This window comes from Dipteris shenzhenensis, chromosome 21, assembly GCF_047967505.1.
Source record: "Dipteris shenzhenensis isolate YYH24624 ecotype China chromosome 21, Dip_SZ_1.0, whole genome shotgun sequence".
NCBI lineage: Eukaryota > Viridiplantae > Streptophyta > Polypodiopsida > Gleicheniales > Dipteridaceae > Dipteris > Dipteris shenzhenensis.
The window spans coordinates 7882189-7906963 of NC_141616.1; the positions used below are offsets into that span (position 1 = coordinate 7882189).

Below are 24775 nucleotides of genomic sequence, written 5' to 3' on the forward strand. Positions count from 1 at the left end.
TGAAAACTATTCAGTCGAATCTGCAAATAGATTGAATTTTGATGAGTATATATCACTAATTGCCTCGCTTTATTTTGTCATTGGTTTGCAGAAAACTCTTCCAATCACAATTGTTGTTGTAGGAAGGCTTGGGGGCTTGCTGGGTGAGGCGGGACTACTTGTGCTACCTTGTATATCTGCACACATCCTACAGGTAGAACCACAATTTGTTCTAGATACTATAACAAAACACAATATATTATAAGCCTTCCATATTGCCATTTGATTTAAAGTGAAGCTATGTGTTTGTGAAAGTCCTTTGCTGATATTGGATTGTTAACAGTAAGCACATAGTAATTGGCTTTCAGCCCCAATATGTCCTCTCATTTCCCTTTTCTTCTTGTGACCCACATGCTATGCAGTTGAAGGCTAAGGGTCTGTCTGGTTTGACCAATTTTTGTGCTAGGCAACACTGATGTTGTTTGGGGCTGACTGAGATTTATGTTGGGCTGTCCTGACATGAATATCTCAGAGGTTATTTGGCAGTGTATCCTTGTATTGGTGAAGAATGAGATGTATGTTTCTTTGGATGCACCTTTCACCAATGCAGAATTCAAGACTGCATTACTTGCCCTTCACAAGGGCAAGTGCCCAGGTTCAGATGGACTTACCCCTTCCTTTTTTATTACTTTTTGGGGGCAAATTGGTGATCACATTACATCAGCCCTGCAAGGCATGTGGGACTCTATTGAGATGCCGGACTCACTTACAGATGGTCTCATTCATCTCATCCCAAAGGGGGGTAATAGGAATCTTGTGTCTCAATGGAGACCCATCACTCTATTAGGCACCTTTTACAAGATTCTGGCAAAAGCCATCAGTCTGCGGCTACAGTTTTTTCTTCCAGATTTGATTCATGACACGCAGACAGGGTTTGTGCATGGCGGAAGTATTTTTGATAATATTTTCTCATTTTGGGAGGCCTCAGAATGGGCCATGCAGAGCCGCCAGAGATTGGCCATTCTACTCTTGGACTTTGAGAAAGCTTACGACAAAGTAGACTGGGATTTTTTAGAGGGTATTCTATCGTCGCTTTGGTTTTTCAGATGCATGGATTAAAGGAGTATCCTCTCTCTACAGATCAGCCCATAGCCAGGTGCTCATTGGGGGGTAAGAGGGGACAGGTTTCAGATTTCCAGATCAGTCCGCCAGGGATGTCCTCTTGCCCCTTTTCTTTTTCTATTTGTGGCGGAAGCTATGAGTATCTACATTAGATCTCAAGCTGATATTTATGGGCTGAGGCTTCCTATCTGCTGGGAAGAAGAGCTCCTGGATAGTGAGTTGGCAGATGACACGGCTGTTTTTTTGGATGCCTCCCCCAGGATGCTCACTTCCTTTCGGCCAGCCTTGGATTTATTTTGCATAGCTGCAGGTGCACACATTAATTAGCATAAATCCAATGGTTTTTGGATTTGCGATGATGACACCCCGGATTGGGGTAATGATTTTGGCTTCACTTGGGTACAGAGGGGCATCTTCATCAGATACTTGGGCTGCCAGGTTGGGGTGGGAATCTCTCCTTCACAATAGTTTGCTCTGGTGTTGGAGAGCATAAGAAGAAAGCTCCTTTTCTGGAGCTCAGCCAAACTTGACTTGGTTTCCAAGGTGGTGGTGGTTAACCAAGTTTTCTTCTAGCCACAGCATGGTTTGTATGCTCTTGTTGGTGCCACTCTAGGGATTGCATCACTCAGCTTAAGAGGCCTGTACGAAACTTATTATGGAGTGGTCTAGATGGCACATTTGATGTTATAGCCAGGGTGGCTTGGGAGACCTTGATTCTTCCTTCAAGAGAAGGGGGTTTGAATATCATCGACCCGGATCTACCGTGCATAGCTTTACTCTGCAAGATCGTAGTGAGAGGACTTATGCCAGGGCAAGAGCCTTGGAAGGATTTCTTTATCAGATGCATACAGTCTCGCACGCCCACTTCAAGAGAGGATTGGACACACAGTACCAGATGGGTTTTCACCACAGCCCACCTCAGATCTCCCTCTTTCCCTCTTATGGTTGCTATCCTGAAAGCATGGGTTTTCACTACAGCTTCAGGAGTACTCTTCGCAGGATTCCCCCATCCACCCATGAAGAATTGAAAGATAGCCTATCATGTGGAATGACAGGATTTTGGATGAGCATGGCAGACCACTTGGAGCTTCTCCTTACATGCAGTGGCCAAGATGGGAGAGGGGCCCTGCATATACTCTGGGAGCATGGAAAGCCTTCAGGAAGCTTCCTGTAGACCGACAAGCCTAGATGGTTCTTAATCTCAGAGGGAGTGCAGGGAGAGTCTGACAGATTGATGCAGCCTTGCCCTTGGATTGGGTGGACACAGATGACATGCCTATTACTTGCTCCACCTGGATGGGGGCATTTTCCAGACTGGGAGTTCCTTTACAGGTGATTGTTTTTCATGACACACATGAGGATGCCTTAGTCTTTGATGTTTTTTCGGGGGGCAGGTTGTCCAGATTCACAGACGATATCTTGTTGGAGGTACCGTTTCAGCCAGTCAAGATAGTGGGTTTCATGGAGCATGGCTCTCTTTCACAGTGGTACTTGGATCCTGACCCGCTTCTCATCAGCCTGGGCTCATGGAGGCTGTGGCTCTATGGAGGTGTCCCAATTAAGTTTTTGCAGTGGGACCCTGAGGAATGGGAATGGATAGATGAAGGGCACCGAGAGAAGGGCATCCCCTTCTTTCGTTACACGGTTAATAATGCCAAGAAATTCCAGCTCAGCTGTAGGGGTTGGAGGCCTACAGAACTCATCATTGGGAGAACTTTCAGATTTCTACTGACTTGTAGAAATTTTTTTGGCAGAGACTCTGGAAATCCCACCGGAATAGAAAAATCACTCTCTTCTTTTGGCTTTCTATTCATGGTGGGATAGCAGTTAACCAATGGAGATCCAGGCTCGGAGCTGACCCTTCTTGCCCTCGTTGCCTTTCTGCTTTGGAGACAATACAGCACTGCCTTTGGGATTGCAGATAGGCGAGAATCATATGGAAGGGGATTGCAAGACTTTTCAGCACTTTTGTTCGCCTACCTTTCTATATGACCTGGGGATCAGTGGCTTGGCTTACTCTTTTAGGGCCCCAGGTCTTTTTTGAGAGACTTGACTCCTCTTCAGCTCTTCACGTCCGACGACACCTTGTGGAGTCGTGCTCTCTGGAGGATGTTCCGGCCACTCTCTTCAGGGCTGCTCATTCCTCGGTCGCGACTCTCCATGGGAGGTGTTAGCTAGCATTGCAGCATGGCACATTTGGAGAGCCAGATGCACTGAGGCTTTGGAGGGTTCTTAGGTTCACCCTTCTCAGATCTTGGCCAGTACTTGGACAGATACAGTACACACTCTGATGGCCATTTGGGCGACCATGCAGGGATCATCTCGAGCAGCCTCCTCTAGGAGAGTTACTTTTCTCAGAGATTGGAGAGACTCTCCCTTCTTTGCTGAGACTTCTACAAGGTTGAGTTGGCATTTTCAGCCTCAGCCTTGGTTTCTTTCTACCTCATTCCTCTGAGGTGTTTTTTATTACATGCTTAGCATGTTGTATTTCCGCACAGAGCTTGCTCTAGCGAGTTTCTTTCTTTCTTAATAGAAGTCTCTTTTTTACACACTCAGGATCCCAATCCTGGACTCTCCCATCCTAACTCCCATCCAAACTGCCGTCCTGGGATAAGCTCGCACTGATCGTAGATCTTTGGAGCCAAAGTCTGTGAAACCGAGATGTAGACCCCCCCACTCCGTCCTACTGCGAGGGACCACTCCTCTGGACCTCTCCATGGGAGGAGGTGGTGTCACCGTCTGATGTCTAATGCTGAGAACATATGCTTCTGAATCAAAAGGATGTCCACTGTCTGCCCTACCATTGCCCTCTGCAACTCTTGTCGGAGTATCAGGTATTGCGGTTGACTACGAGCACGGTCGTGGAGCCCGTGCACGTTCCAACTCACTATGGTTCAGATCATGAGGACAGGGATGCAGAAGACAAGGCTCTCTTGTGAGAGTGGGTGCTTGTTCCAGAAAGACTACCTTAAGTGAGTTTGTTGGGGGTTTGGAGGGCGAATAGTCAGTGTCTGTGCATCGACATACTAGGGTGGATACCGGCTCAATGTTGATCTTCCGTTCCCACTTCATCATGAAGTAGACTTACACCCCGAACAGCTCCGCACACTTCTGGAGGGGCCAGTAGTATGCCTGATCCACCTTTGCCTCAAGCGGCAATCTGATAACTCCTACAGCCAAACCACACATCGACTCTCTCATGTGAAGCTCAGCTGAAAATTCACCTCCACCCCATGGGCGTGCCAAAGGTCCAATCCTTGTGGCCCCATCCACTCGTCCATCATGCGTGAAGTCTGATCTCCCATAATAGCATCAAACACCTCTGGGGACCACTTCTCCAACCCTGTGGAGGCAAACTAGAATCTCCAAACGGGGTGTGTCTGAGAGCCCACTGCAATGATCAAACCCCCCTTCTGGGGCTGCAAGACCATAAGCATTACCTCCAGTGGCAGTAAAGGATAAGAGTTCGGAATCTCCAGATAATTCCAGGGTCCCAACCTCCATAAGTGCCGCTGTAAGGGATGCCCAGGCTAGAGGTTGGGAGCTACTGACCGGGAGGACGAGCCCCATCCCTCTGGCTCCCTCCCCGAATGGACCCGATGTCGCGATGAGGAAGCAAAAGGGGTTGTCATCTTACCCTTGCCTGCTGGCAGGGATGTCGAAGTAGGGGAGGGGAGGGAGGCTGAGGAACTTGCTACTACGAAGGTGGAGAGGGGGGCAGCGGGGGAGGGAGGAGGGAGGGAGGCGGAGGGAAGGGGACAGGTGGTGAGAATGATCATAGCAGGAGGGGCGAGGGGGGGGGGGGAAGAGGCTAGGCAGAACCCAGGAGGGGGCGGGGGGGGAGTGGAGAGAAAGAGGGGGAGGAATATGGAGGGGGAGGGGGAGGGGGAGAGGGGGGAATAGGGGCGACCACAGAACCCCCTGCTGATCAGTCTCGCCAGGGCTCTGGATCTGCTCCTCCTCGGCCGTGCTGCCTGGCTAACGTCTGCCATCACCGCATCAGGAGCTCCTGGGGCTCGCTATTGATGCAAGGGTGAATGCGGACGCTGAACCTCCAATACGGGAGGATCATTTGGTTGGGTGGTAGCCCCTTCCGCCTGGGGAGGTGGGTCTCCATGTAAGGGTTCTTGCTCTGCTCCTCCTCAGGTTCCTCGCGGACCCTTGTCTCTCTCTCTGCGTCTGGCCCTTTGCCTCCTCCTCAGGTGCCTCGCGGAACATTGGCAATCCTGCGGGTTCAAAAACTCAAATCAAGTTCTGTGCTCGATTACCTGACAAGATGATAGTTGCACTGGTGAAACAATTATAAGAAAGTGGCTTTTGATCCAGTTCTAAGATTTAGATCTCCCCAATTCGGAGTCCGGAAAGAGGCGGGTTTTGAAATTTCCGAAGATCAACGGAAGAGTTATGATTTCGGAGTTCTGTCTGAAACTTATAAAGTGAAAAGCAATGTGGGCATGGTAATGCATATGCAAGAAGAAGAAGAAAAAGAAGAAGAATATATTATCGTCCTCTGAAGACCAAAAATCGGCCTATGGGACCTGAAACAATACAAAACCTTACATACATAAAGACTCCTCCCTCAAAGGGGAGGGTAATAAGAGAAACTACCTTTATGTCTAGGTGAGTTTCTGTGCTTGAAAAGCTTAGATACAAATGTTCCTAAAGCTGAGGGTGACGCCTTATGTGGCAAATCAGCCAGTCTGTTATGTCCCTTAAGAAGAGAGCTGAACTTTTTCCTAATGTGTGCATAGTAAGGGCATATCATTACCATGTGTTCTTCTGTTTCTGGCAAGAGAATGAATATCGGAGAACTGTAATGATGAAGACACTATATCCAAAAGAACATGCTTCCAAGGTCGACTCCAAAGAGAGCAACTACTACAACGAATTGGAGGCAGATAGTCCAAGAGATCAATTCGTAGGACATCCGAAGATTGCCGCTATTTTGGGGTCGGACGAATTGGATGCAAGAAGAACCAATTGCCGATTACCTTTTAATCTTTATCGAATCAACAAGGTAGATTACAAAGATATACCACCAGATCTCCCATCACTTGAGGAAGTGGAAAACATTGTTTCAAAGAATTTTCAGGAGGTAGCAGGGAATCCAAAAGCGAATGTCATAGGAAATGAAGAAAATCAGGACGGGGAATCCAAATAAAAGGAGCAAAAGATTCCAGACGAAAGATCCGAAGAACAAAGAATCCAAAACCGATGACAAGGGAATCCCAAATTAAATATTCAATGAAGATAAATGAAATTTGGACATAGAGTCCAATCAAGACGAAGATAACCCAGCTTTTCACACTTTGTGTAATAGTTCGAGAGATGGTAGTGCATTTTCCTTAACTCCACCGTCAACTAGATCACCATTGCTGCCGTAGCCGGTTCCTCCAATGGCACACTCACAGATGGCCAATTTGAAATGTAAGTCTTAAGAATTCCTGGGTAAAGATAAATAAGATCTGGATAGTCATGTGGCTCAATTCGAAACACGATGGCAAGCCTATAGCTTTGATACCCCGTTCGGAGACTCGGAGAAGCTACACCAATTCGCGGGAACGCTTGCTGGAAGGGCAATGCGATGGTTTACCCCGTATAGAGTGGGACATTTTTGCACATACGATGAGCTAAAGACATCCTTTTTGGAAAGGTTTCAGAAGCAAAAAACTCCTAGTGATGTCCAAAAAAAGCTAAGAGAATTGAAGTAGAAGAAGTTGTTTGTCGAAGACTATGCTCAACAACTTTTGAATTTAAATGCGAGGTTGGCTCAAGCAGAAAGACCGACCTCGCTCATATTGCAACCTCTTGCAAGGAAAATCTAACCACCAAAGGAAGTGGTGGGAAGGAGGAGGTAAAGTGACGTCAAGGGCCGCAAGTGGAGACGATGGCAGAATATCTTTGCAAAAGACTGCAACCAAAAATCCATAGTGTGGTGGGAGGCATAGCCCTTCTAGCAAGGGTGAAGGGTTTCAATTCCTTAATAGAATCGGTCAAGCAGGAAGAAAGGAACATTGGTACAATAAAATAGAAAAAGAAGCATGTGGATATGGATTCCAAAGACAATTCTGACACCAGTTCGGGTGAGACAGAAAGGGGGTCTGATACAGATTCTGATTTGAGAGAAGCATAATCTGACAGCAATTTGAACAATGATGACAAGAAAAAGAAATGAAAGAATAAGAAGAAGGCGACGAAGAAAGCAAAGAAAGACACGAGGAAGATGAAGAAAGAGAAATTAAAGTCAAAGAAAGCTTCAACATCACGTGAGGTTGAGATGTTGGTTGAGCAAAAACTGCAAAGCTTGGGAATGACGAAGAATCGCCCCATAATTCCTAAGTGGAATGGCACGAAGAACCACTCAACTGAGGTGTGATGGTATAATATAAACGTGCGCGTAAATCAGGGTCAAGCGCTGCCACCATGAACTTTGGCAACCGTAGCGAATTGTGTCGCCATTGGCGCAAATGCAACAAAGGATGCTTAGCAGGAGCAGCAACAACAGTAACAAGGAAATTGGGAACAACAAGAAATTGGAATCAACAGAGACATTGGAATCAGCAAAGGAACTGAAAGAACTAAAACAAAACTGGGTGGGGTCAGAATGATAAGGAGTGCGACTATTGCATGGGAATAGATGGACGTAGACCCAGACCAAATTGCCCATTATGGGTCAAACACCAGTTGGAGAGAGGCTTAATAATTGTGAGATTTGGCAACGATTAGCCAAATTTGCCACCTCTACAACCGTCGCCACATGCGAATGCAGTGATCATACATGAATTGGCAAGTCTAATATAGGAATGCAACGAAGATTGTCGTATACCATGAGAAATCAATATCATGACCCATATGATCCGGATGCATGCTGATGAGAACATTGCGGAGGGTTCGGAAAAAGTTAATATTCTAGCTATCGCTCGGTCCAAGGGCCTAGTGAAGGAGAAGTCTTCAGAGAAAAAGGAACTGAAGGAAAGACAACTCCGATGGAAAGATCGGGAAGAAGTTTGCACAAGGGCATTGAAAGAGATACAAAACATTGTTCACTCTACGGCAACAAGGGATGGATGTACAGTCTAGAGCAACGAAGATGAGATCATTGTGTGTGTAGAGTAGCGGCAAAGCTCCGCTTGTAATATCTTGATCCTGAAATATGGTACGATGAATCTTTTTCCTAGTCTGACGAGTCTTTTCTGAATCTTGACAATAGAAAAACCCAAACTCTGTAGCTTTCCAGCATAAGGATGAGGATAGCCAAAACCCTCTCTAGAAAAGATCCAATCATGCTTGCAGAATCAGGATCTAGAGAGAGAAAGACTAAAATTCTACGCTTTCTAAGGTCCCCCCACTTTATGTAGAGACCCAAAAAGTCTCCCCACTTTGTGTAGAGATCCAAAAGGTCCCCCCAAAAAGTGGAGGGACTCTTGTCCACGCTTAGACAGGCATGCCCTTGGACAAGCCGCACAAAAGAGGTCCCACCACGGAGGTACCTACGGATTGTGTAGAGACCAACATTTATAAATATCTCAGAAGCTCCCACTCTTTGGAGTTCAGTGTTCAGTTCACTTTAGTGTTCATGTGCTTGTTTTCCTTGGGTCCATGCTTCCTCAATGTGAAAGCATGCTCTAACCTTGCAATCTCCCATCTTCCCCCCCCCTTCCTCTCCTCTTCCTCCCTCCTCCGCCTCCTCCTCCTCCTCCTCCCTTCTCTCTCATTCCTCCCTCCTCCTCCTCCTCCTCGTCCCTTGTACCTCCTCCCTCCTCCCTTGTACCTCCCTCCTCCTCTCTCCTCCCTCCTCCCTTGTACCTCGTCCCTTGTACCTCCTCCTCCCTTACCCCTCGAATCAGCGAAGGAGACTAGCTCTCTGCTCCTCAACCCTGGACTCCTAAACCCTGCAACCCTCTCTGAACCCTGAAACTCCTAGATAGCTCTCTCAACCCTGTCCCCTTTTCAAACCTTGCAATCCCCTTCTAAACCCTTGAACTCCCGTGGAGGCGAGAACCTCCATCAATCGTTGTGATCAAGCCCTCTTTCTCACCCACGCACGGATGAGATCTGCTTTCCACGCTTTAGCCTACACCTCTCATTGGAATACGACCCAAGGATCTATGCTATACTTGTGAACACCTATGCTGCTACAACAAGCAATGACACAATTGTAGGTGACCCACACTCTCGGAACCTGCACGTGGGAGAAACAGAGACAACAAACATACAGGCTAAGGACGACAAATCTGGTCTGGCAGCCGAAGAAGAAAACCAGTCCGACAGTGAGACCAAGGCATAATCCAACAATAGGTCCCACACAAAGTCCGACAATCAATCCGAGTCGGGGGGCCAAGTCCGAAGGTAAACCATGAAATAGAAATCAGAAAACCAATTGACAAAAATCTTTCTGCGGAACTGTTCAAAGCCTTGAAACGGGCATCAATTAAGATCCCATTTGATCAGATGTTGAACATTTCGGAAAAATGTTATCATTCAACTTGAACATGAAGGTAATAAAGAAAATGACCAGGGACCTCTACAAGAAGAAGAGGACTAGCAGAGCCATACGGCCATCAAAGTATGTATGGTGTCTGTCCAAATCCTAGCCAATGTGTGCGAGGGATGAACCTGAGTTCCCTCCAATGCCTCTGTGCATCTGGCTCTCCAGATATGCCGGGTTGCTATGCTCGCCAGTATCTCCCAAGAGGTATCCGCATGTATAGCTGCAAAAGGAAGGTGTAGTACCATATCCAAAGAACAGGACTCAATCTAATGACGTCGAATCGAAATGGCCCGAGAAGAGTCATGTCTCTCATAAAAGACCTGAGGCCCAGTAAGAGAAAGCCAAGCCACTGAGCCCCGTGTCATAAAGAATGGGGAGTGCACAAAGTGATTGAAAATCCTAGCTACCCCCATCCAAATCATCCTCGCCTGTCTGCAATCCCATAAGCAACGCTGAATCGTCTCCAACGCAGAGAGGCAACGAGGGAAAGTAGGGTCGGCTCCGAATTTGGATCTCCAAAGGTTCACTGCAATCCCACCATGGATAGAAAGCCAAAAGAAAAGAGTGATCTTTCAATTCCCGTGGGATTTCCAGAGTCTCCTCCAAAAGCACCTCCGCAAATCCGCATTGATATCAAATGTTCCCAATGAGGAACTCTGGAAGGTCTCCAACCTCTACTACTGAGCTGGAATCTCCTGGCATTACTGACCGTGTAGCGAAAGAAGGGGATGCTCTTCTCTCAATGCCCTGCGTCAATCCACTCCCACTCTCCAGGGTCCCACTGCAAATACCTAATGGGAACTCCCCCGTAGAGCCAAAGTCTCCAAGATCTAGTGGAGAGAAGCCGGGGGTCTGGGTCAAGGAACCACTCTGAATTTGATCCCGGCACTAAAAGACCTACAACCCTGATAGGTTGAAAGGCAGACTCTAGCAAGATGTCCTCTGTGGACCTGAACAATCTGCCACCATCATGCACATAAAAAACCAAGGCATCCCCATGTGCATCTCGAAAGGCCAAAACCTGAAGAGAAACACCCCCTCTCGTAAAAGCACCTGCCCAAGTGGAGCAAGTGAGAGGCATATCATGTGTGTCTACCCAATCCACGGGAAGGGCTGCCTCAATCTGCAAGATCCTCGCTGCACTCCCTCCGAGATGTCTTGTCAACTGAGATTTAGTCTCCTCTGGAAGCCTCCGGAAAGCTTTCCATGACCCCAGAGATGAGGCAAGTCCCCTCTCCCATCTGGACCACTGAATATAGTGTGAAGCACCAAGTGGTCTGCCAAGATCATCCAATATACTATCATTCCACATGACCGGTTGCCTATCAATCTCTTCACGAGAGGAAGGGAGAATCCTTCGAAGAGTGCTCCTGAAGCTGGCCCATGCTTTTAGGATGGCAACTGTGAGAGGGGACGAAGGAGACCTGAGGTGTGCTAGGGTGAATATCCATCTAATACTGCTCATCCAGTCTCCTCCTGAAGAAGGTGTGCACGTCTGTATGCTACTAATAAAAAATGCCTTCCACGGCTCCTACCCTAGCATGAGTCCCTGCACCACCATCTTGCAGAGTAAATCTCTGCACTGTAAATTTGGATCAATAATATTGAGACCCCCTTCCTGTGTAGGGAGGATGAGGGTCTCCCAAGCCACCCTGGCTAAAACATTTGCTGTGTCATCAACTCCACTTCAAAGAAAATTTCTGATCGGTCTCCTGAGCTGAATGATGCAATCCCTAGAACGGCACCAGCAAGAACAAACAAACTAAAGAGGACCTGGTTGACCACCACAACTCTAGAGGCAAGGTCCAGCTTGGTTGAGCCCCAAAAAAGGAGCTTCCTCCTGATGCTCTCCAACATGGGAGCAAACTGCTACGTGGAGGAAATATCCTAGCCGACCTACCAGCCCAAATATCTAACTGGCACACCCCTCTGAACCCAAGTGAAACCTATGTCAAGCCCCCAATCTAGAGTGTCCTCGTCACTGATCCAAAAGCCATTGGATTTATGCCAATTTATCTGTGCCCCCGCCGCCAAGCAAAATAAATCCAATGCTGTCCTGAAAGAAGTGAGCGTTTGTAGTGTGGCATCCAAGTAAACTGCCGTGTCATCTGCCAACTCACTGTCAAGTAGCTCCTCTTCCCGTCTGATGGGAAGTCTCAGCCCAAAGATGTCAGCATGAGATCTAATATAGATACTCATAGCTTCAGCCACAAACAAAAAAAGAAAAGGAGCAAAGGGGCATCCCTGACGGACTGATCTGGAAATCTGAACTCACCCCTTACCCCACCAATAAGTACCTGGCTGTGGGCTGATGTGTACAAAGAGGAAACACCTGTGATCCAAGCATCTGTAAAGCTAAAGCGTAGAAGGGTGCCCTCCAAAAAACCCCAATCTACTCTGTCATAAGCTTTTTTAAAATCCAAGAGTAGAATAGCTAGATTCTGGCTGCTCTGCATGGCCCACTTTGAAGCTTCCCAAAAGGATAAAATGTTATCAAAAATGCTTCTGCCATGCACAAATCCCGTCTGAGTGTCATGAATAAGATTTGGGAGAAGGGGCTGCAATCGGAGGCTGATTGCCTTGGCCCAAAACTTGTAACATGCCCCCAAAAGTGTGATAGGCCTCCACTGGGACACTAAATTTCTGCAACCCCCTTTCGGGATAAGGTGGATGAGACACTCTATGAGTGACCCGGGGATCTCGCCAGAGTCCCAAATGCCTTGCAGGGCTGATGTAATGTAGTCTCCAATCATATCCCAAAATGCAATGAAGAAAGAAGGGGTGAGGCCATTTGAACCTGGGCACTTGCCCTTGTGAAGGGCTGAAAGTGCAATCCTGAACTCTGTGTTGGTGAAAGGTGCATCAAGCAAAACATGCATGTCCGGTTTCACCAACATAGGGATGCTCTGCCAAATAACCTGTCTAGCATTCTCTCTATCCTGTGTGTCAGGATCTGTAGTAAGAAGGGTGGCATAGAAATCTGAAGCTATGCGCATGACGTCATCTGGATATGTTTGTAAAACCTCATGTGAGTCAATAATCTGGGATACTCTCTCTCTACTATGTCTAGGACCAAGAGTAGAGAAAAAGTGTTTATTGGCTTTGCCACCCATCTGAATCCAGAAGGACTCCCGTGCATGAAAGGCAAACTATGCTCTCTGATCAAGCAATGTCTGCTGATGAGCCCTTGCTGCAGCAAGGCGCTCCTGAATCCAAGCATCTGAAGGCCGTTTTTGCCCTTCCCTCTGCAAAGCTGCCAACTGCTCACGAATACCAATCTCATGTCTGAGAATATCTCGTCTTCTGGTACTAGCAACTGAGTGGTAAAAGTCGCTAATACGAGAAAGGGCAGCAGCTACATGTGATGGAGATGGCTGACCACCCTGGACATGAGAAACTCATATCTGCAAGGCTGCCTCAGTAAGGTCCTCTGTATATCCAGAATCCTGATGCTGGCAGACCGGCCTCTCAAGTGAGGCTCTGAGATAGCCAGCACAACAAGAAAGTGGTCTGAAGTGGAAACCCCAGCAACAATGCATACCGATCCACCTCTTTCTAGTGCCCAATCATCTACACAGAATCTGTCAATGTGTGCATGAATAGGCATCTGCTGCCTGCTATTCGACCAAGAGAAAAGGAGGGACTGTGGCGGAATAAGAAAGGCATCGTCCAACCAAGTATCTCTGGTGAAAAAGGAAGGCATCCCAAGCTGCTCTCTCCAAAGAGTGAAGTCCTCCTTCTCTACCCCCTTGTTTGTCTGACAGTATCTCAACCATGTTGAAGTCACCTTCAATCACCCAAGAATCTGCAATGGGGGCCCAAGAGAGAAAATTCTTCCACATAATGACACGTTCCCCTCTAATGTTTGAGGCATACAGGTTAAGGAAACCAACCTTCCGCCCTCCAATCAAGAGAATAATCCGCTGAGCCCTAGAGGGGATAATGACTCTGTGTCCAACAACTAAGGGGAGAACCGACTGTGAAACTGAAATAGAAGTGCCTTCCCTAGTGCCCAAGGCAGGCGACCAAAATGTATGGCCAGAAAGCAACTTGCTTGACTTGGCACAATCCCTAGAATCCAATTTGTGCTCCCGAATAAATAAGACATCAATGGAACCCCTAGTAACACCTGGATGAAGCTGATCCCGAGGCAGGAAGAAGTCGATGGTAAACCTGGGGAAGCCTGGGAAATCTGATGAAGAGCAAAAAACTTTCCTTGTCTGCCTCCACTGGGTCGAAACCAATATTGAAGGAGTCAAAGAAAATATTCCTGTGTCCTAGGTGTAAAATCTCAGCTTTGAGCAAGGTGCTCGCAACCTCTGGAGTGTCAAAGACAACATGGAAAAAACCTCGTCCCAGAAGACAAACATCTAAAAGTTGTGGAGTGAGGTCTGGGGGAAGAGCTGCAAGCATCTAGTCTCTGGCTTGGGATTTGGAAGGGTAAACCTGAAGATGCATGTGATCAACGTGGTAGAGCATTCAATCTCTACGTCCTTCTTGAGTTGCTACAACTCGTCTTCAAAAAATGTAATAGTTTTCGTTGCCGGTGGAGGTGGAATAGGATTGGCTGACGGAATATCCATCGCCAATCGAGGTGAGGAGGCCAATTCGAACACTTTTGAGGCTCCTTCCATTCCAAAAAGTGCTGCTGTGGGAGAAGGAAGAGGGGGGAGACAGGAAGCAAAAGAGGGTGAGACAGGAAGGGTAGAGGAGGGGGGTAGAGGAGAGGGCTGAGGCAGGGGGATAGGAAGCGGGGGAGAGGAGAGGGGGGTAGATGAGAGGGCTGAGGCGGAGGGTAGGGAGCGGGGGAGAGGAGAGGGGAGAGGGCTGAGACGGAGGGTAGGGAGTGAGGGAGAGGGGAGGGGAGAGGGCTGAGGCGGGGGGTAGGGAGTGAGGTAGAGCAAAGGGGGTAGAGGAGAGCGGGGTAGAGGAGAGGGGGTAGAGGTGGGGGGTAGGGAGCGGGGGAGAGGAGGGGGTGGGGTAGAGGGAAGGCTAAGGCGGAGGGTAGGGAGCGGGGGAGGAGGCTGAGGCAGGGGGTAGGGAGCGGGGCAGAGGGAGTGCCTTCTACTTTTAGTGAGGCAATGATTGGGATTCCTGTTTGATAGGGCATCTTCTTCTTCAGGTGGCGGGGTGTTTTCTCTTGTTGATTTTCCGCCACTTGGTTCCATCCCTCACTCTTTGAGCAGGAGGTCTTCCCGTGTTGAGGGGTTTGTTTCCGCCACTAGGTCGGGTAAGATGTTCCATTCTACATCCTCTAGCCGATGAGGATTGTTGGTGGAACATACGGGGCCTTGGTGGTGTCCCTCATCATTGCCGCAGACAGTTGATTTGGAATTAGCTTCATCCATAGGTTATTGGTGGCTCTATTGATGTTTTACTCTTACAGGAGCACAACTGGATGCCAGTGATTGTATAAAGTCAGGCAAGCTACTTTCAGGTCACACCTTTTGGTCACCTGCCTTTGGTACTAGGGGAGGTACTTGTATTTCAATTTCGGATTGTTTTCTCCCCTTGGTTGTCGGACATGGTGTGATCTTACCCTCTAGAGCCCAATTGGTTCTTCTTTTGATTGGGGGTCGCAAGGTTGGACGACTCAACCTTTACGACCCCAATAACAGAGGGGATCATGTACGGTTTTGGAAGGAGTTGCTCTCTGGGCCCCCATTGTAGATTCATGGATCATAGGAGGGGACTTCAACATGGTAGAGTTACCCTCAAATAAAAAAGGAGGTAGAGAGGGTGGCATCCATTCTTTGAAGAGGGCAGCGTGGCATGCCTTTCTCTTCAGTTTCAGTGGGGCAGAGATGTTTGGCTTGACGATGCTTTTCACACTTAGTCACAATCACTTATGTTTTCTTGGTCGATCAGGAGGCTGCAGATGCCTATCCATGCACGAATTGATCGATTTTATGTTGATGATTGGGCAGGATCAGTTTGCATTGCCCCGAGGGTTTCCACTTCGGATCACTTTCTGGTGATTCTGATGGTTTCCAAGCTGCATTTGAGAGGACGGTCTGCTAGCATTAGGAGGACCTCTCAGAGGCAGCTTTGCAGATCTAGGTTTGTAGGGTGGAGTGCCCTCCCCTTCACATATTGCAGCAGCCCTCTCTGATATTAGCGACTTTATCATTTAGTTGCTAGTACCAGGAGACGTGAGATTCTCAGGCGAGAGATTGGTATTCGCCAGCAGCAATTGGCAGCTTTGCAGAGGGAAGAACAAAAGATTCCACTTGATGCTTGGATCCAGGAGTGCCTTGCTGCAGAGCAAGGGCTCATTAGCAGATTTTGTTGGATCAGAGAGCAGTGTTTGCCTTTCATCAATAAGCAGTTCTTCTCTACTCATGGCCCCAGACAGAGTAGATAGAGTGTCTCTCAACTTATTGACTAAGAGAGAGTTTTGCACTCAGATCCAGATGCCATCATGTGCATAGCTACAGATTTTTATGCCTCCCTTCTTTCAGCAGATCCTGGTAGTGTGGCTGCAGATGACACCAGACAGGTCATTTGGCAGTGTGTCCCTAGGTTGGTGAGTCCAGATATGAGAGTCTCTCTTGACGCACCTTTTACCAACCTAGAATTCATGACTGCTCTTCTTGCCCTTCATAAGGGTGAATACCCAGGTTCAAATGGGCTTACACCCTCCTTTTTCTTGACCTTTTGGGATATGATTAGGGATCACATCACCTCAGCTCTATAGGGCGTTTGGGACTCGAGTGAGATGCCTGGCTCACTTATGGAGGGTCTCATCCATTTAATCCCAAAAGGGGGGCGAAGAAATTTAGTGTCGTAGTGGAGACCCATCACTCATTGGGCACTTGTCACAAAATCCTAGTGGCAAAGGCAATCTGCCTGTAGTTGCATCCCTTACTCCCTAATCTTATTCATGATATGGAGATAGGGTTTGTTCATGGCAGAAGCATTTTTGATAATATATTTTCCTTTTGGGAAGCTTCTGACTGGGCCATGCAGAGCAGTTTGGCAACCAGATTTTTGCATCCCTCCTTGGGGATAAGATAAATGGGACCCTCTGTAAGTGAATCAAGCATAACACTAGAGTCCCAAATGCCCTACAAGGTTGAAGTGACATGTTCGCCAATCATGTCCCAAAAGAAATGAAGAAGGAGAGTGTCAACCCACTTGAGCCAGGTAACTTGCCCTTGACCAATTCTAAAATAGCCTATCAAACTTTGTGTCTGGCATATCTTTTGTAGGCGTGTGAGTCTCTCCAAAAAGAAGAGAGGCATAGGTTAAGGTACTAGATGCAAGAGGATTCATGCAGCAAGACAATTCGAGTAGTAGGATGGAATCAGGAAGCAGGATGATCTAGAAGCACAACAATTCAGAAGCGGAATGATACAAGATGCATGATGGATCCGGGGAACAAGACAATCCAACATGAAGGATAGATCTAGGAAACCAAATTGAATTGAGGGGACAAGTTGGATGGAACCGAGGTTAGGATGATCCAAGAAGGCCAAACAGATTCGAGATCTGAGGAGGTCATATGGATCTGAGAAAGAAAATTGGGTAGTTTTGGGAGAAGCAATACATAAGATGCCATTAGGATTTGATTGTAACATACATAAGACACCATTAGTATTTGATTGTAAAATCCCATTAAAGTCAAGTAGATAAGAAACACTTTTTCTCCCTTGTCTCTTGCCAAGAATAGAGAAGTGTTTATTGACTCTTCTTTCCATCTGAGTCTAAAATGACTCTTGTGTAGTAAAGGCATATTCCGCTCTTGGATCCAAAAGAACGTGCTGATGAGCCCTTGGTGCAGTAAGGCCTTCTTGAACCCAAGCATCTGAGGCCGCTTTTGCTCTTTCCTCTATAGAGCTCCTAACTATTGTCGAAGGCCAAGTCCCATCTAAACACGTCCTTCCGGTGAAGTGGATCTCTTGAGTCATGGAGAGGAGGAAAGTCCATAGGAAAAGGACCCCCCAAACTTGTAGAAGTGGGCGCTCTAGCAGTATGATCAACAAGAAGAACGTCAACAATGGGGAGGGTACAAACTCTGTCAAGTCTCCACAACCAGCTAGAGAAGAGAAAGAGTTCCTTTGAACCAATGATGTCACCATTATCTGTAAGATCCCTACCTACAACAAGCTTGCAGAGCTAGGGGGGCACCCTAGGCCATCGACCAAGAATAGATACTTGTTGTGCTGAAGGGGAAGGGGGCTGCTCGGACAGAGAGGGCCAGGATTTGAAGAGGGAGGGGAGCTCCTAAGCTACGAGAGAAGGAAACGAAGGAATGTCTTCTTTGGCCACAACTGTGAGAAAGAGGGTCAAGAACAATAGAAGGGCCTCAACAGTTGCAGGGCATGCAAGAGGTGCCGAAGGAACACTTTGTTGAGAGGGGCCGCATGAGAAAGAAAAAAAGAAAGTTTATTAAAGTCTTTGAAAGACCGATGGGTGTATGAGATTGTGAAAAATCTTGATACAAACAAGCTGTGTCGGTGGAGCTACTAAACGAGCATCTATTCCAATGTAGAATGCAAAATGATAAGTGCTGAGTGTCACAGTGCTACATAGTCATGTCAGAATGATGATCGTCTACACAACACTAACATCATCATCATCAAAGTGTCAAGAAGAAGAAGAAGAAGAAGAATATATTATCGTCCTCTGAAGACCAAAACCGGCCTATGGGACCTGAGCAATACAATATCACAAGTACATGAAAGCTCCTCCCGAAGATGGGAGGGTGGAAAGAGAAACCACCTTCTAGGATTCAGGTGGATTCCTATGCTTGAAGAGCTTATACACAAATGTTCCTAAAGCTGAAGGTGACCCTTTATGCAGCAAATCAGCCAGTTTGTTATGTCCCTCAAGGAGGTGATTGAACTCCTCCCTAATGTGTGCATAGTGAGGGCATATCATTACCATGTGTTCTTCTGTTTCAACCATACCTTGATCACATAGTTGGCATATTCTACTCTCCCTTGGCATCTTTTTCCATCCCCCTGTTTCTATTTGCAGCTGGTGTGATCAAGGTGGATGAAGTAGTGGGGGCATGGCGGCTGCCCGAGGAAGTGGTCCTGGATCGTCTCCTGGTCATAGCTGTGCGTCTGACAAGGGCTACTGTAACCCCTATCAGGGGAGCCCCAACTCTGAATGAGGAAGGAATATCCTCAAGTGTAATTTGTGCATCCATCCTCTGTCTGAGCTGTCGGGTCGCTAGCTCTGTGTCACGATCATGACGGGGTTTCGTGGTATGGGAGTCCACATGGTTTGGTTGGAAGGAATCGGTGATCGAGCTCTAAGAAGAGTCTATCAAGGAGGTCTGCTCCTGTGTCTGTGATCAAAGTAGATGCTCCCGGTGCCTGATTGCCTCGTGAATGAAGGCAGTTAGGCATCTCTGGTCTGAAAAAGAGAGAAAGCAGGACAATATCCCAGAACTATCTGTGAAGATGCAATAGAAGCGTCCTCAAATCTCATAGTATGTAAGGCAACTGAAAATGAAATGCTCCTCTGACTCAATCTCATGTGTGTCGCATAACGTGCATAAGCACCTCTCCTTGGGCAAACTCTCAGTCCTGCCACTCTCAATGCGAAGTCTACGTGAAGAGACCCGAAACTGCCCAATGGATATCCTCAATGAGTGGGGTAGGTGGATTCGTGTATATCCTTGTGGGTCGATAAATCCGCTGTGATATGTAAGCAATGATCCCTAAAGAAGCTGAGCTTCACTGGAAGCTCGTCCTAAAAGTGTGTAGCTGCAAAAGATCCTCATGAATCACCGGGTTGACCTCATGAGACAGGAGAGGGGAAAAAGGCACGTCAATGCTATATTGGAAGGGGTGGAGTCTATCCATGTGCAGTCCAGTTGCTCAAACCATCTCTTTGATCACCTGTTGCTGCTGATAGTGCCATAGAGGAGGACAATGCTAGCCACGGTAATTTGTTGCGTCCAGAAGTGCAATCTCCATACCCCCTAACCCGATATAGGTAAGTGATAACCTAAACTGCAGCATTGAGTTTTAGTGGAGATGATCCAAACTCAACTTGAATTATCTGGTGAGGAACTAACGGCTTATTGCGAATCATTTGTGATAGCATAAGAACTTGTAGGTGCTCCACCCGAGCCCACTCTATATCTGATAGATCCGGCCCCCAAATAGGGCTGCCATACATCCCGGCTGGGAGGAATTCTTGGGCATTTTCTTTTTTCTTAGGCAATCTCTAGCCAGTGCCCAAAAATCTTGCAAATTAACTTAGGTTCAGTGATGATGACCCTAACTCTAGGACCCCATCAGATTTGATAGCTTCTGTTGCAAAAGAGGGTAAACAAGGGAGAGGGAGGGATCTGTGACCAAACCAAAGGAAGCTCCGGTGAGTAGTTGGTGGTAGACTTGAGGCAAATCGGGGAACCTGATAAAGAATGATGTGACCCATCTATCCTCCTGCATTGGGTCAAAGCCTGGTAAAAAGGTGAGAGAAAAACCTTCCTAGAACCAAGTGCCAAGGGGCTAGCCTCGAGCAATGTACTTGCGACTCCAGAAGAATAAAAAACCACCTAAAAAAAGCCCGCCCCAAAAAACAAATATCTAACAGGTGGGGTGTGACGTTTGAAAGCAAGGCAAAACGCATCCAGTCCCTACCTTGCATCTTGGAGGGGTTGGGACCAATGGACGCATGCGAAGAGGGTGGTGGAGCTCTCAAAATCCACATCATTCTAGAGCTGCAGTAGCTTGTCTTTAAAAAAAATGCAAGTTATCGAGGCCAGTGGAAGTGGACAAGGATTGGATGAAGGGAAACCATTCCCCGATCAAAGATGGAAGGCCGATTCAAATAGAAGTAGGATCTGTCCGTCACTAGGGAGAAAAAACTAGGAGGACGGAAGGTGGTGGGATGGGGGGAAGTTGGCCGCCGAGAGGAAGGGGCGAGGGAGGGGGGGGCAGAAAGGGGGGCGAGGGGCAGAAAGCGAGGGGAGGGACAATAGGTGGGGAGGGAGGGTAGGGACAACAGCAATAGGAGGGAGAGAGGCAGAAGGGTGAGGGAAGGGGGGAGGCAGCATTAAGTGTCATGTGCATGGATTGGTATCCGACGTGTACTGGGTACACAAGACTAGCTCAGGTAGCATGGGGAGGCTTAGAGCTAGGCAGGCTTGATTCTCGGCTTGAGTGGCAAGGGTATGAACCAGTTAGAGGTCTTCGCTATTTTTGGCACTTGGGGCCTGAGTCTATATAAGGGGCCTAGAGGTTCAGTTCTCAGGGGAGCCGATGGAGCAAGTTTCCTTCCCAGGTGCTAGGTTTGATTCTGGATTGAGTCGCGGACGCGCGCCTACATCATAGCGTAGCCCAAGGCCCATCAACAGATCTCAGGCTTCACAGCGCCACCTGGTGGTATGGGACACCAGGCTGGTTAGGATCCGGTTGGGAGTTCGTGCCAGTAGCTCAGCTTGTGGCTCGGAGGGGACATCTCATGATTCAGGATCACATCTCGTAGATGTCATGGTTGGGTGGTGAGCAGCCTGCTCAGTTTCCTCACGTTGGTGTGTTCTTGTGTTTGCTTGCAGCTCAGAGGTTTCAGGAGTGCTAGGGACGTGTCAGTTGGTATCAGAGCCAACTCTTGAGGTAGGAACTTATGTTGTGAGAATTTTGGACGATTTTTTCTCCAGGTATGCCCTAATTTCGAAATTCGTGCTCAAACCATGCAAGTGTCTGCTAGTTCATCGATTAAGGGAAGTGGTATTAGATTGGGATAGAAGGAAGGAGAGAGAGAGAGTGCAGGGTGATTTCGTTGCAAGAAGTGATAGGTTGAGAGAGAGGGAGAGAGGTGTAGTTAGGAGGAAGTCCGGGTAGAGGCGTCAGAAGGGAGTCAGGAGAGAGCGTAGAGTTGGGGCGAACCAAAGGGGATCCCGCATGTCGGCTGGCTGCTCAAGGGTTGTGATGGCAGGTAGAAGGGGAGCGCAGGAAGGAGTGCAACAGGAGGGCTAGATCGCAATCTAGGCCAGTTGCTTTTCGGGGGGGCCTGGAGGCTTAAAAAAGCGCTACCCCTCCGTTTTTGGAGGATGAGCTTTTGGAAAAGCAGGGCTTTACTAAAAGCCTGCTCTCCCGCTATTAGTTCAGCCAAATTGCCTTCTCCCATAGTCTGTAGATTGCGTAGAATTCCAGCCCCTCTACACCTTCACGCCCGGGAGCCCATAACACTTGTACGGCCTGCTATAGCACTTCGTACGGACAGCTAGGAGCGGAGTCCCAGGTTCAAGAATCTGAGCTGACTCGTCAGCTCAGCTCAGCCAGCTTACCTTCTTCATCGGCCAGCTTTCCCTTCTTCCATCGCCTCCTTTTTGGCCATCTTTCACTTCATTTCTACCTCCTAGCTCCGAGGCCACCTGCTTGTTTCTCTTCTCTAGCCTATCTTCTTTTCAGATCAGATCAGATTTCAGTCATGGCTGATTCTGTAGACCCTGAGCTTGTGATGGGAGACCAGGATATGAACTACCATGCGGAGGATGACCAGGGTCTCTACGATGATGTGATTACGAAAAAAGCCTTCAGTGAATTCACCACTTCTCTTGATGGAAAGTTTGAGCAAGTTAACACGAATCAAACGGGGTTGACACAGCAACTCTAAGGATTCAAACTACACTCACACTTTTGACTAGCACTGTTCAGGCGCTCACGCATGTGGATGCCATGGCTTCAGTGTTAGGTCTGAACATCACTCCAGATCTTTTTCCTGGAGATCAGAAGTCTCGTACCAAGGAGGTTGTTGACACTTGGTTGCACAAGTGGCAAGTACACTTCCAGTTTCACCCTTACCCAGATGACAAGAAAATATAGCTTGCAGCCGGGTTTATGTCAGGAAAGGCTTTATTGTGGTGGAAGGAACTCCAACCCAAGCCTGCAACATGGATAGAATTCGAAGGGGTCTACAAGTTACAGATCAAGAACAACAAGTGTACTACGTTGCAAGAGGCCATGAATTACGCGCGCATTTATGATGATACCATGGCAAGTGCAAAGGGAACCACAGTTGCCGACACGGGTGGGAAGAACAAGAGGAAGTTCTTCCAGTCTACCACTGGTACCGGGGAGTCGAAGTCTATAGATAACGCCTCCAAGAAACATTTGACTCAGGGAAGAATGGTCATGCCCATGTCCTTCGTACCTTGAAGCTAAAGAAAGAGGGACGTTGCTTCATCTACGAGGAGTGGGGCCACACTAGGAATGATTGTCCTAAGCGCAAGAACCAGAAGCAAGCGCCGGAACTGAAGCTCCATGCAGGTCCGGGTACCAAAGTTAAAGGAGCTAATCAAGTTTCGATGACAGGTATTTCTGTCAATGTCATTACTTGCCCACTTTCTTGTAATTGCACTTTTAATACTTCGTTATTTGATTCCCATGATCTTTTCCGAGTTTATGGAGAAGTTAGGGACCAAAGAATTCACATTCTCTTTGACCCGGGCAACTCTCACAACTTTGTTAATTACAAACTTGTGCAGAAGATGGGGCTGTCCACGATACCTAGCGATCACACCTATGAGGTGCAGCTTCCAGCTGGGAAGCAGTTTTGGGATCGCAAGATTGAAGCACTTTCTATTCGGATTCAAGAATACACAGTGGCTCTTACGTGTTATGTCATGCACTTGGAGCATGTGGACTTGTTAATCGGAATAGAGTGGTTTAAAAGCCACGATATTCAGATTGGATGGAAGGAACATACTCTTTCTTTTTTGGATAAGGACACCCAATTTTGTATTCAGTGTGATAATATTTCCTCTTCTCAGGGACCTATTGTAATTGCGATGCAGCTTCGGAATATATTAAACACTTCTCATTATGATGTCTATCAGTGTGTTTTGATTCTGCTTTCTTCATGTTTCTTGTATTACCTTTTGGTTTGACCAATGCTCTTGCCACCTTCCAGCAAATGATGAACGATTTGTTCCGAGATTTTCTGGGCAAATTTGTTGTAGTGTTCTTAGATGACATCTTGGTATATAGCCGAACGCTAGAGGATCACATAGATTGTCTTGGTTATTCTAAGACAGCATAAGCTCTATGCCAAGATGAGTAAATGTGACTTCTTTATGAAGAAGATCATTTACTTAGGATACAAGATTTCTTCTGAAGGTATTAGCATTGATCTGGATCATATCTAGAGGGTTTTAGAATGGCCTATCCCTCAGACTGTGAAACAACTTCGTTCTTTCTTAGAATTTACGGTATTTCTACGGAAGTCTATGCGTGATTATTCACACATTACGGTAGCCCTGACAAACATATTGAAAGGTCGTGGACATAGGTCTACCCAACCGATCTCTTGGAATGATGCATTGAACAAGGCTTTTGAAACCTTGAAGTTAACTATCAAGGAAGCACCCGTTCTTGCATTACCCGATCCTACCCGGCCTTATGTTTTAGAGGCCGATGCGAGTGATTTTGCGATTGGGACAGCTTTATTCCAAGAGGGCAGACCTGTAGCTTTTGAGAGTAAGAAGCTAGACGACACCCAATATCCTTGGCCCACACTAGAAAAAGAACTCTATGCAGTCGTGTATGCACTGAAGGTTGGGAGACACTACTTGTATGGTTTGAAGTTTCTTGTATTGACCGATCATCAGTCAATCAAGTATGTGTGTGATGGGTCTGAGTTGAGGGGACGGAAAGCTAGATGGGCAGAATTAATGCAAGATTTTGATTTTGAAATACGTTATCGGAAGGGTTCGTTGAATAGTGTGGCGGATGCCTTAAGTCGAGTCAAGTTTGTAAATGCTATGTCATTTACGGAAATATCCTTAGACCTATTTCAATCCTTGAGAAGGCTTTGCGCAACTGATAGTCATTTCAGCCAATTCTCAATCCAAACCCCAGTCGGCGTCAAATAGATCTACAAGATACAAAAGTCCACATTTTTATCCTGAACGGAATGTTTTATAGTAATTTGCTTATCCAAGCATTTATTTTCACTCCGATTGGGTCAGCATTAGCTATTTTCTTGAGAATTACACTCACTTCTATAGACTCGTGTTCTCAATCCACTCAATTACCCACTCAAAACATTCACTACATCATTCCCAGCAGGATCATCAGATGTTAGCAGTCTTTCCCTATCACCCCGAGTTTGACTTAACCATGTGCGTGACTTAGTGCAAGTGTGTGCATAGTGTACTAGAAGATGCTACCTCTTGTAAACCTAAGGTTGCACTGTAAGTTTTCTACTTTGTGTGGG

The 24775-nt window shown here is 47.2% G+C and overlaps 1 protein-coding gene across 1 annotated transcript in view; it reads left to right on the forward strand.

The window, feature by feature from the left end:
- LOC147888441 (Sodium Bile acid symporter family) overlaps positions 1–24775 on the forward strand; it is a 266247-nt gene that overhangs the window by 236815 nt on the left and 4657 nt on the right. Inside the window, exon 14 of the mRNA XM_087392161.1 lies at positions 92–193. Coding sequence (XP_087248287.1) covers positions 92–193 — 102 coding nt within the window. The remainder of the gene's footprint in view (positions 1–91; positions 194–24775) is intronic.